Below are 14,664 nucleotides of genomic sequence, written 5' to 3'. Positions count from 1 at the left end.
GTCACCATATTGAGACCCGTTATATAACCATACAATCAAACGAAACGAAGGTGTCCAAATACGTTAATGTGGACATGGATTTCATTTTACTTACTCATTCTAGCATGGTAAAATATGATTTCTTGGTTACTTCCATTTATTTTTGATCTACTGATGGTACTTAAAGCTATATCACTCCAATATATCTACAATATAAAAGAATATATATAGATATTGGATGGAAAGTTAAAGGACAATATTGGTGTCAGTCATTATTACATATGTGATAGAACTGGTTAAATACATTCCAAATATAATTTGACGCCAAACATGACAAACGCGATTTGTCCTTCTATATAACAGACTGAAGTACGTGTAACGAGCGGTAACAGACTATTTCTATTTTTCTCATGTTCTCTTATCTAGTGACATTCAATTACTTTATTGAATTGTCAGGTATCCTCTTACAGTCCCATATAACAACTTTTGTTCTTCGAAGGAATTATTAGTGAGCAGAAATTCGGCCGTGTATCTGTTATCACTCGTCACACCAGTCAGTTATATAGAGAGATGACTCGTGTTTTCCTTTGGCGTTCGTCACTTCCGATTCAGGAAACCTGTATTACTCAGCTATCGTAGCAATGATCTCTGTGTTAAAATTATATTTGGAATGTGTTTAACCAGCTTTATCACATATGTGATAATGACTGGCACCAATATTGTCCTTTAAAATTATATTTGGGATGTATTTAACGAGCTCTATCACATATTTATAATGACTGGCACCAATATTGTCCTTTAAATCTGAATCATTATAATATAGATAATAGCTGTACATAGAGCCATATCACTATGATATATCTACAACATGAAATAATATATAGACATAGGTTGTAGATATAGTTAAACTAAATTTGAATCATTATATTGCAGATAATGCTAACTTAGAAAGTTCCTCGGGACTTTTTTTAGCCTAGTTTCTTTTTGTTAGTTTTACAGGAAGTCCCGTATACACGTCCTTCTTTATTATCTCGGTTGATGCAGAAAAGTAGGATTCAAAATCGCATAGGTGTTTTACTCGGTTTACTCGCGACCTTAAGACCTGCGGTCGTTTGGTTTGGCGCCTCCTGCCGCAGCTACTAGACCCCGGTTACTGCTAAATGACAAGGTTTGTTCAATTTTTCGTTATAGGTCACGAGATGTAAACAGGGCTAGCGCTAATTCCAACCCTTATCCTAACCCTGGACCTAGCTCAACTGCTTACCCTAACCCTAACCTATAATCTCGCCAACAATCACGTGTCCTAACCCTATTTACATCTCAACGACCTTGACAAAAATTGAGCTGGCCTTAACAAATAGATTTAGCCACTAAACCCCACTGGGCGCCGTTACAAAATATCCCGTTCCACCTGATTACTGTAAAAATAGACTTATAGTTGTGAATAGTCCACAGAGCCATCTGTCACTCTCAAGTCAAACCCGGTTTCCTCCCACTGCTAAAGACCCCTACGCGCAAGCGAATTATGTAAATAAAATTAAACCATATGTTAGTCCCGAAATGACCTAGTTTGTGTCGAGTGGACGTTAAACCCAATTTCTCTCTCTCTATCTCCAGTCAAACAATATTGGGTTGCATCTATAGTCATACAGCCTCCCTGCAACGACTGGAAATTGCTGCATGTGAAGCACGTGGTAGTGTTTCTTTATTTTGATAGAAATTGAGACGAATGAAGTTTAGAGTCCGCTCAAGGAAATCATATCATTTCGTGACTAACAGAACGTAGTGCATTAATTTTTATTTCAATAATATTGCAGTTTTTTTTAGCAGTTCGAGGAAACCAGAGAATCCGAAAATCCCACGTGACTCGCGGGCAGCATGTTGGTTTCAAGATTTCACCAGACAAATGCTATCTAGAACAACTTCTCATCCAATTGAGATAATCGTACAGCAAATAATTATTATGTAGCTTTGTATGTCATGTTCATCAATTCTTTTGAACAAATAGGTCCCATTTCATGCATTTACTGCATTGTAACTACAAAATAAATTTTTGTGGATTTTATTTCATCTTACAAGTTTTTTCACTCCGTCGTACACCACATCCCTGGGTTGTTTAATATTTTGTAACGGTATCGAGTAATATTCATCCAGAAATAATGGTCTTTGATATATCCCAGCTTGTCTCTGATCAGCAAATATCAAAAATCTTTCTTCACCTACACCTGTAACAAAGTGTGTTAAAAGTCTAAAAAAGACAATATTTACATTATATTTATCATTAAACAAGAACACGTACTTAGGATACCAAGCGATGATTTACCGATTTACCATGCTGCAGCCGAACCAGTGCACACACAAAGGAACCCACAATACATAATTAAACAAGCAGCATTATAGTTTATAGTAATGATATAATTATTTCAAACGCTATTTAAATTTCAGCATACATAGTTAAGTTTCATGGTGCCCCCAGAACTTTTTAAGTTCTTTGGGCCTCAAACGGTTCGTTTTGGCAATTGGACAAACTGAACCCACCGATAATCTAGGATGTTGAAGTGTTTGTTAAATATCTTAAATGACATCAAGTAATTGAACTGGAAATGATTATAGTTATAATCTAAAATCACATAGTTATAAATAGTATTGTATTCCTTGAATTAGTCCTTATGCTTATGCGGTTTAGCCATTTTGCTTCGGTCGGTGCTTTGATCGGCCAAATGCCGAAACGTGACTGATTCGGATTCAGTGGATATTATTTTTTTTCCTGTCTGTGCTTTCCAGCCTGATCAAAATATAGCACTCCTCATACATGGCATTAATTTTAAGGCTACATGTAGACTACATTGAAAGGGTGTGGTCTTAATTATAGGTCTGCATGTTAATGTGATCATTGGTGTCGCCACCACCTTCGTCCATCCATGATGACGTCACTCTTATTTATTCTAATTTCTAGAATGCTTCCACAAGTGCTGCAGATGAACCATATCAGGTATATTCATATTTAAATAGGTTATTATAAAATACGACCATATCCCACAGAAATTAAATAAATAAATATTTATTTGCGATAAAACATATTCACTACGTTTGTTTGGGAAAGGTCTACAAGTTCCATTTAGAAGATTAAGCTGAGAAAAAACATATCCGTTGAATCCCAGTCACTAAATTAGTCTCATTTTTCACCATTTTCGACATTCGGCATTTTTCTGCCAATCATTGTCATTCGTTATCTCTTTAAGACTGTACTACAAGTCAATACTTACCAGAAATACACCTGCCATTAAAATTCCAGTAACCCAGTGCACATACACATCTATAACCCGTTTTATTTGGTAGACATAAATGATCACAGTTACCATTGTTAATAGCACATGGATCTGAAAAAAAGAAATGAAGATCATCTGAATTTAAAGAGGCATTATGGGGAATTAGATAAAGAGTTGACTGTTCTCGCTATAACAGTTAAAAAATAGATAACTTAAATGGAATATATTGAAAATGTCAGTCAAATTGCTGCATTCTGAACCTAGATATTAGCTTTTGAACTTTAGGCTCGCCACGATCATTATTACTAACGTCGGTACGATAAAATACAAAGCCTCGATTATCCATTTATTGATTTAATCAGCTTTCAAAAAATGTATTCCAATCCGCTAAATATCGCAGGCTAGCGATGACATCGAGAGTTGAATATGGTCTGGATAAGTTAATTTCAGGCCTAAAGAAAGATCTGCAATAGGCAAATTTGGCACTTGCATAATGTATGTTTAAGCAATTTACCAAACTGGTTTAGTGATCATATGGGTCGATCTCTACGATAACATTGATATTGCACATCGCCAGATTAGATAGCCAAATTACCAAACTCGAACAGTCATCACAAAGGCTAATCCCTACGATTACAAATTGATATTGCACGTCAACAAATTACCAGTCTGATAACATGTCGTGTAGCAACCAGAAAAATGCAAATACTTATTCATTTCACTGTCTTTAGTATAAATACCATTAAAATTGCATTACTTGTGGTCATTGGTTGACAAGATTCATCATGATAAACTAGGTCAACAAAGAAAGCTATCCCACCATCCATTTGTTCTTGTCCCTTGCTATATTCCTTATGTGCAGTGTGTAATCTACCAACTACATCTGACCAGATTATATAATTCTGTAACATAAATAGTTTTAGAAAATTTATTACCCAACATTGATTGTTTGAAACTGACATACCAGTGTTATTAACTTTTGTTTTGCATTAATTTATTTGTTCATGTTGTTGGTAAAAGTCGGATCACGAAGGACACATTTACACGGGCGTTTTATAATAAGATAATTAAATTGCACGTAAAAAATTAATTTGTATTAAAGGATTGTTTTCGATGTCTCAATATGCTGTTCTATACTTACATTAAATATGATCAGTGACCGGACGGCTGATCGACCTGAGCTATGAAGACAGAATTGACCAGTACCATTTAACTTGCCATAATGTATAATAATACCATCTGTCCAGTATAATCTGTTGAAAAACAATAGACCACTAAGTTAAATAATTGTAGATACCGAGACCTCCCATGTATCATCTTTTGCCCCTATAATGATATTTACCTTTACAAGCATTCTTTATCACAGCAACACTAAAGATAGGTTGCCAGGCAACGAAACATACGCCCACAGCAACTAAATCGTCCGGGCAGTCAACAAGGGTTGTCGCATATTTTTACTTTTTTCGGTAATGAAACATTTATAATACACTAAAATCTGATTAAGAGCAACAACTAACGAAGTAATTATCAGAAAACTATTAGAATTTGTTTGGTATGCAAAGCTTTTAATATCAAGTAATAAAAATTCATGGAAAATCAATATACTTGTTCGTCTCAAGATCTTAAACTCTGTGTATCAATCTGAAGTCAATCGGATTATAACTTTAGCCTTTAGAGCATCACAAGATTTTGCAAAGTGATCAAGGGCCATAACTTTGGCAGTAATTAACGGATATCGTTGAAAATCCATAGGAATCTTCGTCTCATGACCTCAAACACTGTGTATAAATTTAAACTCAATCGGATATTAACTTTAGCCTCTAGAGCATCCACAAGATTTTTTGAAGTGATCAAGGGCCATAACTCTGGCAGTAATTATCGGAAATCGCTGAAAATCAATAGGCTTCTTCGTCTCATGACCTTAAACACTGTGTATAAATTGAAAGTCAATCGGATATTAACTTTGGCCTCTAGAGCGTCCACAAGATTTTTCAAAGTGATCAAGGGCCATAACTCTGGCAGCAAATATTGGAAATCGCTGAAAATCAATAGGCTTCTTCGTCTCATGACCTTAATCACTGTGTATAAATTTAAAGTCAATCGAATATTAACTTTCGCTTCTAGAGCATCCACAAGATTTTTTGAAGTGATCAAGGGCCATAACTCTGGCAGTAATTATCGGAAATCGCTGAAAATCAATAGGCTTCTTCGTCTCAAGACCTTAAACACTGTGTATAAATTTAAAGTCAATCAGATATTAACTTTAGCCTCTAGATCGTCCACAAGCAATTGTGGACGCCGGACCGACGGACGGACGGACGGGGGCGACGACAATATACGACAACATTTCAATGTGGGCGTATAAAAACGCCTAGATTCGAAAAATATTGCTACAAAATTCACATTTACCTGTCATCTTGGAAGTCGATAGCTAATGCTCGAGGAGTTCTCGCCTTATTTCCCGTAACAATGGATTGTCGTCTGCTACCGTCCAGACCACAGCGTTCTATTCTAGGCATATCTTCATCCACGTCACACCAAAACACAAATCTTATTTGGATATAAATTAAGTCAGAGAAAATGTACTACAATCAAACCCTTGCTCAAAATTCGGGTTATACCCTGATTACTAAAAATACTACAGGGAAAGCTAAATTGAACGTACCGGTATGCTGAAAATACTTTCAAATGAATCATTTACAAATTGCAATTATATAAACCTCACTCAAGAATGTTGTATGGGTCAAATTTTATCAATATAAAATTCACCCAACCATTCCAAATATGTATGTACCTTTTAGTTGGATGGACCACCAAGGAACGTGGTTTACTCACAGCCTCGCTAATCAGTGTAAAAGGATATCGGCCATCTTCTCTTGAAACCATGATTTGCTGAAATCTACTATCACTCCAATATAGATTACCCGCTACCCAATCAACAGCTAGACCCTCAACTTTACCTACTGCTAATGTAACAAGTTCTGATGTCGTCCAATTTTCGGCAACTCCGGAAAAAATATTCAGCTTTATTCGTTGGATTGTCTGGAGACATACCAATCATTATAGAGTATTTATATAAGTGTAAAACCAATTATAAAATTTCGTTATGGGTCCTTAAAAACGAAAACTCAAATTTCTTAAAATAGACTGTATGTTAACATGATGATATTAAAGATACATTATGTAAGATTTAGATAAAGAACTGGTCGTTCTTACTATACTAGTTCAAAACTAGATAATACAAAATGAATATATTGGATATTTTATTCAAACTAATTTATTCTGAGAGAATATTTCAATGAATAAAGCCAGGCTTGTAGAAAATACATTAAATTTCATGTGACACGTTTTCAAAGAAACACAAAAGGTCCAGTTATCCCATGGAGGTGAAGACAAACTTCTCGACTAACAATCCACTTGTGCCTGGGTAGATCTGTCTTTAACTCTGTCGCTTGTGATGGGGGAGTAATAGAGCATTAATCACTTGTTAGCGAAGTATACAAACGGTGCTGAATAGTCGCGTTTGTCGGGTTATTGGACGCAAAACTGAACGCGAAGGCTCTAAAATAGTTATGTAACCCCCATAAACTATTTTGGCAATCGTTTCGAAAGTATTGTGAACCGCATACTCCTCGCAGTGTGTCGTTTGATTAGACCTAATCCAACTCAAACACTGCCGTACTCAACGCGAATTTATGTCCCAAATTATGACTGGTTAACAGTCCGATCAACAACCAATACATTACTACGTGACATCAATTGCTTAAAGGTAGGCAGTAATAATTGGTATAAACAGACACGTTTATAGAATTTATATCGGAGATTTGAGTCAAAGAATTTTTGTTACGATAGCGACGGCCAAATTTACCGATGCGAGTATCGATGTTTGCTCCCGATGCATCCAAGGGTAATTTTTTTCTTGAAATCAGCACTAAATGAAAATTCTCTTTATTTTACTGTAATCAGGAGAGATTTGATTGGACGATGAGAATGGACACACTCCGTCAAAAACTCGAGTTTTCATTCTCAGTACAGCAATGGCTAGAGAGGGATTTCTCGGGCCATTGCTTCTGGAATATGTGTGAACCGAAACTTTCAGATAAGGTATGAGTACCATTTCTCCACACTTTCGCCTTTTAATTAAATTCTTTGCGGAAGGAACCTTTTTTGGAGATCCATTGAAAACTTGGACTTTACCTATGAGAAGGAAGATTTCAAAGTAATGTGTTTTTTACCTTAAGTTCGTCTTCATAGAAATATAAGAATTTAGAATGAGCGTCAGAAGTTAAAGCTGTTGTCATGTTCCTAAGTAAAAACGGAGATATTTTTTCCTTGGACTTCTGATCTGGATAATTTCTATCCATTCGGTAAATACCCTGAGCAGAACCGAGAAACACTGTTCCTTTATCCATTGAAAATTGAAGTTCAGTGACGTTTTCAGGCTTTGAAACTGCAAAGAAACAATAATCATATTTTATAACATGAAAATTATTTCTCTACCGTAGTGTCAAGTTTGATATTCTTAAATACTTTTTTTTTCTTTTTCTGAGATTCCATCATGCATGGTTTACAGAAGTGTATAAGCTAGCCAAACCTCTTGATTGCGTATGTTTCTTTAGTACGTTGATCAAATATGGCCAAAGCCGCAAAGGGTATATCTTAAACTAAGAAGAATCGATGAAAACTCACGATGTGAAGCTATTTGACGTTGTTGAGAATAAACTTTAACACCAAGAGGTTTTCCAATCCAATCCTTCCATATCAACCTTCTATACGCTAAACTGTACAGATATACTCGACTTTTCTTTACATCTGTAGCAATGATATAATTCTGTAAACAAAGTCTCAGTTTAGCATAATTTTGTGATGTGAGTTTTGTAACGTAACCACTTTTTTTATAAATAATAAACTACTGTAGCTTTCTGAGTCTGAAATGTTAATAATTATTTTTTACTTTTAATACTATTCCTCGTCTGTATTGATTAAAGCCCATATGTAATGGATTTGGACTCCAGATTTCGCCCTTGGCATTTCTGGTTCTAGTACAGAAATGACAGCCGAAATATAAAAAAAGTCGGTCATGAGCACCATCCATTTTCCTGTCAGACATTTCAAAGTTGGTTAATATTTTTAGTATCTTTTAGAACAGAATTTATCTCTACATCTTTGCTACCTATTCAAAATGGCTGCAAAACTCCTAACTTGATGAAAATCCAAACTAATTAGATAAAAAACTCATAAAATCCACTTCTGTCTACCTAGAACAGAACCTACCCCACACCACCCTCACGTCCTTTTTTTTAGATTAATTTGTGTCACATACCTGTAAGATGTCTAGATCAAACAAGTTACTGTCCATAACGTTAACTAGAAGTCTTCTCCCATTACCATCCAAATCTGCTGATTCCAAAATACAGTTATAATCTCTATTATCAATCCAATATATTCTACAAAATAATATATACAATTTTATCACCCAATCATTCACTGCACGGGGAATATCATCATTCGCCTGATAAGGAGCTTTGTAAGTTGGGACAAAGAAGTGATTGAGGGTTGTCTAATAAACAAAGTTTAGTACTGTACCTGTCCTTGTCATAATCAATAGTGATAGCTCGTGGGTTGCGTACGTTGGTGATGATCTGTCGGCGATATTTACCATCTAGGTCTGATCTTTCTATTCTTCTGTTAATACCAGCGTCAGTCCAGTAAACATATCTATATGCAAAAATAATAATATGTATTTATTTGGTACCATTAATTTGTTTGGCATAGTATGTTCATTCTTTGTAAAAACAATTACACCAGGTTTGATTTACTGATACGTCACACTCGCTACGTATTTCGTCGTAACATGGGCATTTTAGTTTTATATCTTACAGAGGATGTATATATGTGTTGGTACTTGCATACCGATAGTCCATTGTCCAATCACGCTATTTTACCGAGATTTCGCCTAATAGTTTGGATGCAGCTATGGCGGGTGTGGCGCCAGGCAGGGTAAGCTTACTCTTCCGGACACCTGTTACCACTGTTTGTCGTGTATTTTGTGCACGGTGAACAGTCCATATGCTGATTACACTATTTTGCCTTACTACACTATTTTGCCTATGCCGTTTTTTTAGGACTTCGAATTTTGTCTAATGGTTTGGATTGTTCGTCCTTGGTTTTATTTTATTTATACCTACCCTTTATCGGGATAAACTGCAACTCCAATTGGATAGCTCAAACCACCAATGATAGCTCGGGCTGAATCCTGGGCTAAACATTTAGGCTCAACGGGTGTTTTCATTATAACTTTTGCTGTCGGATCCGCCCAATATAAAACACCATTCACCCAATCCATCGCTATACCTGAAATAGCAATTTAATAATACTAACTTGTTATACATACTACATATTTTGTAATTGAATTTCTATAGGCCTATGTTTACTGTGGAAACCGATATTTAATAACACGGTCGACTTTATTACCACCAAGCAAGAATTATTTATTTAGGTTGTGGTATATACAAACCATTGTTGTAGATATTCCAGATACAAATAGACTTACTTCTTGCAGTCGATGTCAATATTCCAGATACGAATAGACTTACTCGATACGAATAGACTTACTTCTTACAGTCGATGATAATCCTGTGTAAAGTTGGATTGGTTCTGGGTTTATTCCAGATGCATAGAATCCCTTTAAAAAATAACACCCAAAATATACTTATTTGAAAATGTAAAATTCAATAGCTGAATTGAGTATAAGCAGGGACTTACTTATATCTCGGTTGTACTCTAAGTATTATGTGGAAAAAAAGAAAAATCACCAATTTGGCAATTCAGATAAGGGGCCGTCTTCATTAGCCCAGTATAGGAGCAGAACAGTAGGACGTTAAACCTCATTTCATTTCATTTCAGATAAGGGGTTTACGAAAGATTTTCAATTTCCTTCCCTGTGGTGGGTTGTATAAACATGCGCGCAATACAATATAAACATCTGACTGATAGACAATCATAGGTAATTGGCCGATATTATTTACAAGGTTAATGGTGTCTAGTCGTTTTGATGGGATTAAAAACCGATGTCACGTGTACACGTTGGCGTGCACGTAAAATAATCGTTGACAGAATCTGAACGAAAGAGGAACAGATTTGAGAATGGGGGTTCAGATAATATACGAGGTCATTTCAATGTATGCATATAAAAAGGTGATGTTACCCGTACTTCCCTTTTAACATAGATGAACTAGGGTAAACTGAATTTGTTTTTATTTTCAGCTTGTTACGGTAACAATAATTAAATAAATAAAAAATCATTTAATGTATATTTACCAAGATACTGGCTTCACCATTTCTTCTTCTGTTGATAACATAATACATGTTCCTATGATAGTCAAACGTAAGACCAACATATTCATTTCTTGCTGTACTTCTAGGAGTTCCATCAAGATCTAGATTCTGAGGAATATAGAGCACACTGTTTTTAGATAACAATAATACACCAAAATAAAAGACATTAATATATGAAATATATACACATGAAGTCCAACATACGTACTTTAAAATCTCCCTTTCGTGAAGAAGAAAACTTGATATAGAGATCTCTTGGTGTGGCCCTTTGAAGTCGTATTGATGTTGATAGTTTCTTTGTTTCTACTATGGCTGTTACGGGTCCTATCATTGGTGGTGTATTCATGTCAAAAACTACACAATCTGAAATATTTAAATATAAACTTATTTAAGATTTGTCGGAGATTTGATTGACATCCCCCAAAAAGGATCTTCTGTTTTACCTTACCATTTGCTTTTATCATATCCCTAATATTCCAATTAGATTGTATGAACAGTTTGGTATATATATACTAAGCAGCAAAAAAAACGTCAGGTTGGTATGTTACTCTGAATAGACGCATTGCATAAAACTTGCCAAGTGTTTTTATAGTATATTTGTGACCACATCTCCAAATTTACCTGAGCAATAATGCTTCTTCCCAAACACAGAATTAAACCCAGGAAATGTTCTCAAAAACGCAACCTGACTTCTGAGATGGTAATGTGTTCTCCTTTTGATTTCCATGTAACTCATGCTACGTGTGCTGTTAATCGGGACCAACCCTATAAAATGCACCCCCATACCTGGTTGAATCATTCACTCTACAACGTCAGCAGCATGACACGACTCACGACAGCTCAGAGGAACCAGGCGCTTGGAAGACTCGACGCTGGCCACACTGCCTATTTGGACCATCTACAGGCTTCGGCAACGCTTTCGGGCCACCAACACCACGGTTGATCGCCCCCGAACTGGTAGACCAAGGGTCACCACAGGCATCTGAGACAGCACGTCAGACAGTGGGAACAGTGCGCCGACGTCTCACTAGAGAGAACATCCATTGCCGTAGACCTTACCGTGGACCTATCCTCACCCCTCGCCATCGACGTGAACGTCTACAGTTTGCCCAACAACACCGGAACTTGCGACACAGGCAATGGAGAACTGTTCTGTTCACAGATGAGAGTCGGTATTGCGTATCAACTGCAGATGACAGGACTAAAATATGGCATCGACGTGGCCAGCGTTATTCTGACCAATGTGTCATGGAACGAGACTCATGGGCAGGTCCAAGCATAATGGTTTGGGGTGGAATCGGCCAGAACCAGAGAGTGGGTCCTGTGGTGTTCCAAAATCTTGGTCCAGGCAGAGGAGGCGGCATCACAGCAGTGCGCTATATACATCGATCAAGCTCTCAGACCCCACGTCATACCACATTTCGCACGTGATGGAAACGTTTTCCAGCAAAGCAACGCCCGTGCCCACACCGCCAGGGTTACTCGGGACTTTCTACAGCAGAACTATGTCAACGTTATGCACTGGCTAGCCCTTAGTGTATAGTCATGAAAGGTTCCAGCGACTGGACGACTGCTTCCAGTCACAAACGATCTGTCCACAAGAAAAATAGTTATTTGGCGGTTTGTTAACCAACCATAATTTGACATATAAAATGCCGTTTAGATCAGCAAGTTGTGTGTTCACGTTTCAGCATCAGTTTAAATGTTTAGCATTCATTGGAGCCGCTGCACCATCACTCTAGTTATATTACGCATAAATAAATCCGAAGTCCAAGGCAGGCGACATATTTTGTATCACGGATAGTCCGATCAATATGGGTAGTCAATATTAAAAGTCGAATTACAACACATACGACATACTTATCGTTATTAAAGTACATTAAAGAATGGAACACATTCTGTAGTCCCGCCCACTCGATGTTGTATCCGCCTGGAAGCGGGTTCTATTTGAACCTTTTTTAGAAGAAAATCCTTGAATTCCATCAAAAGTTTTACCCATATATTATGCACATGCAAATAATGTGTATAATTCGAGACTGGGAAAAATTACAACATCTTTTCAACTGGAAAAAGGCTAAAACTTACCCGCTGGCATGATAGCTACATACAAAAAACATATATTTGTGAACCTGATGTAAAATAATGCCGCCATGATGATCTATAAGCCTTCGTTGAAGCTGTAACAGGAAAGCACCACTTCTCGTTCATCTGCTTGAAATTTGTTTATAGAGAGCATCATATGGCGAGAAAAGCCATTAAATACTGCGAAACACTAGATATTTGACTAGAATTTTAAATGACTTTGGCGTCATAATTGATACATAACGAGGTTATAATGGTGTCATCCCATTTGGTCCCATTTCTGTTGAAAGTCAATGCTTGCTTGAATTATATATTAATGTACAATTGTCAGAATTGATTAAAATATCAACTACCATCTATTATCACCTTCGACAATGCATGCAGAGATTCTCGGGCAACAAAACTTAATTCTTCTCAAGTTACCGGGACCTTTTTCTGTTCATTGTCAATATGACCCCTTTCCGGTGAAATTTTACGGCTTTGTAAATGTATGCGAGTGATGGTGGGTGGGTGTGTGGGCTGTTTGTGCTGGTGGGGGTGGGTATGTCTGTGGTCCATCTACAGGCCACAATTCCAAACCGGTTGTCTTACTTAGTCCTTCTACCCTAAGGATGGTCCCTACTGGTGTGTACTCGATTCCAGGTGCACAGCCACGCCAAATTGTGTATATCGCATATCTGGTGCGCCTTCCCTGCAGAGCTGTATCCACCAGTCTGTATCTACCAATCTGTGTCCTACATTTTGTATCCACCAATCTGAATAATATGAAATACAATGGGGTTTAACGTTCTCCTGGTCTGCACCGACTGGGTTAATGAAGATGGATACTGCACCCCCTCCCCCACGGCTCCTACACCTATGTACGAAAGATGTACAACGTCCTTCTGTTCTGCACCGACTGGGCTAATGAAGACGGGTATCTTCTTAGAATATTCATTATGTCGTATTATAGGTGGGGGTGAGGGTGATGTTTTTGACGGACATTTTGACCACCTTGGTTAAATAGGAACCAACTGGTCAGTGGCATAAAGTGTATGTATATACCCGAAACTCTTCTCCGAAATAACTCTGTGTATTTGGACGGAAATTTTCATTATAGCACATTTTCCCACAGGTGTACAAAGAAGGACTTTTATTTAACCCAAAACCTTAATGAGATTGAATAAATAGTCATGAAACAGAATTCTCTTCAAATTTATTTGTAATTAAAGCCAAACATAATAATTATTTCTGACATGGAATTTGGGAGAAATATACATATTAATTGATGGGTTACTCCTCTTTAAGGTACGTATTTTTATAAACGCGAATAATTCGATGTTTGACACCGAATTACCTGTTCAGACTTGGTTACGCAACAAACAAACAATAACGCCAAATTTTCATCGGTTAGCATTTAAATCTACAGGTAACTTTTATTTGGCTGCTTTCCGTGAGTGATAAAACGCGATGTAAAGAAATATATACCAAAGCGAGTCAATCATATTCTGCTCAGATTGATGCCATTATGAAAAATACGATATGCTAGATTTTGTTTCTTAAATCGGGTCCTATGGGCCCTGGTCCTTCTGGGACCTCGGATTAAGTCTGGTGGTCCCAGGCAAAGTCCGCCCCTGAAAACAGATGAGTAGAGAAACTGTGTTTATCATTAGAACAACTTGTCCTGGGCCAAACATTGTCGGAGTTTGGAACAAATTTCTGGAGAAAACGATACGGGCTAATATTTTGACAGATTTTTTTATTTCATTTCGGGATTCAACATCCAATCCATTTTCACCAGGCCTGGATTAAATGGGGTGCTGACAGGGCTGCAGCAAGTGTCCCCAATGTTAAAGGAGCCCCCAAATTAGTTTTAAAAGTAATAATTTATGATTTATTGACATACATACTGAAATACAAATTGCATTGTGTGTTTGGCGGACAATGACCAGAATATGCCCGTTTTTCACTGTTGATGCAAGGGTACTCGGCCCTGATTTCCACTGATGGATTCCAG

The 14,664-nt window shown here is 37.0% G+C and overlaps 1 protein-coding gene and 1 non-coding gene across 2 annotated transcripts; both read right to left on the bottom strand.

Annotated features, from left to right (window-relative positions):
- Positions 1-86: 86 nt before the first annotated feature.
- LOC130014045 (low-density lipoprotein receptor-related protein 6-like) lies at positions 87-7,612 on the bottom strand. The gene is made up of 8 exons (XM_056102855.1): positions 7,484-7,612; positions 6,043-6,290; positions 5,658-5,798; positions 4,390-4,501; positions 4,006-4,150; positions 3,246-3,359; positions 2,056-2,204; positions 87-185 (listed from the first exon to the last, which is right to left on the bottom strand). The coding sequence occupies exons 1-8, from the start codon at positions 7,610-7,612 to the stop codon at positions 87-89; spliced, it is 1,137 nt and encodes a 378-aa protein (XP_055958830.1).
- Positions 7,613-7,979: 367 nt separating this feature from the next.
- LOC126830481 (uncharacterized) lies at positions 7,980-10,942 on the bottom strand. The gene is made up of 7 exons (XR_008788933.1): positions 10,795-10,942; positions 10,569-10,694; positions 9,864-9,933; positions 9,437-9,602; positions 8,835-8,966; positions 8,572-8,695; positions 7,980-8,079 (listed from the first exon to the last, which is right to left on the bottom strand). It is a non-coding gene; the product is annotated as an uncharacterized LOC126830481 (transcript).
- Positions 10,943-14,664: the final 3,722 nt, after the last annotated feature.

The sequence above is a fragment of the Patella vulgata genome, chromosome 8 (genome assembly GCF_932274485.2).
Source record: "Patella vulgata chromosome 8, xgPatVulg1.2, whole genome shotgun sequence".
In the NCBI taxonomy this organism is placed as follows: Eukaryota; Metazoa; Mollusca; class Gastropoda; family Patellidae; genus Patella; species Patella vulgata.
This window is presented reverse-complemented; position numbering and strand designations above follow the sequence as displayed.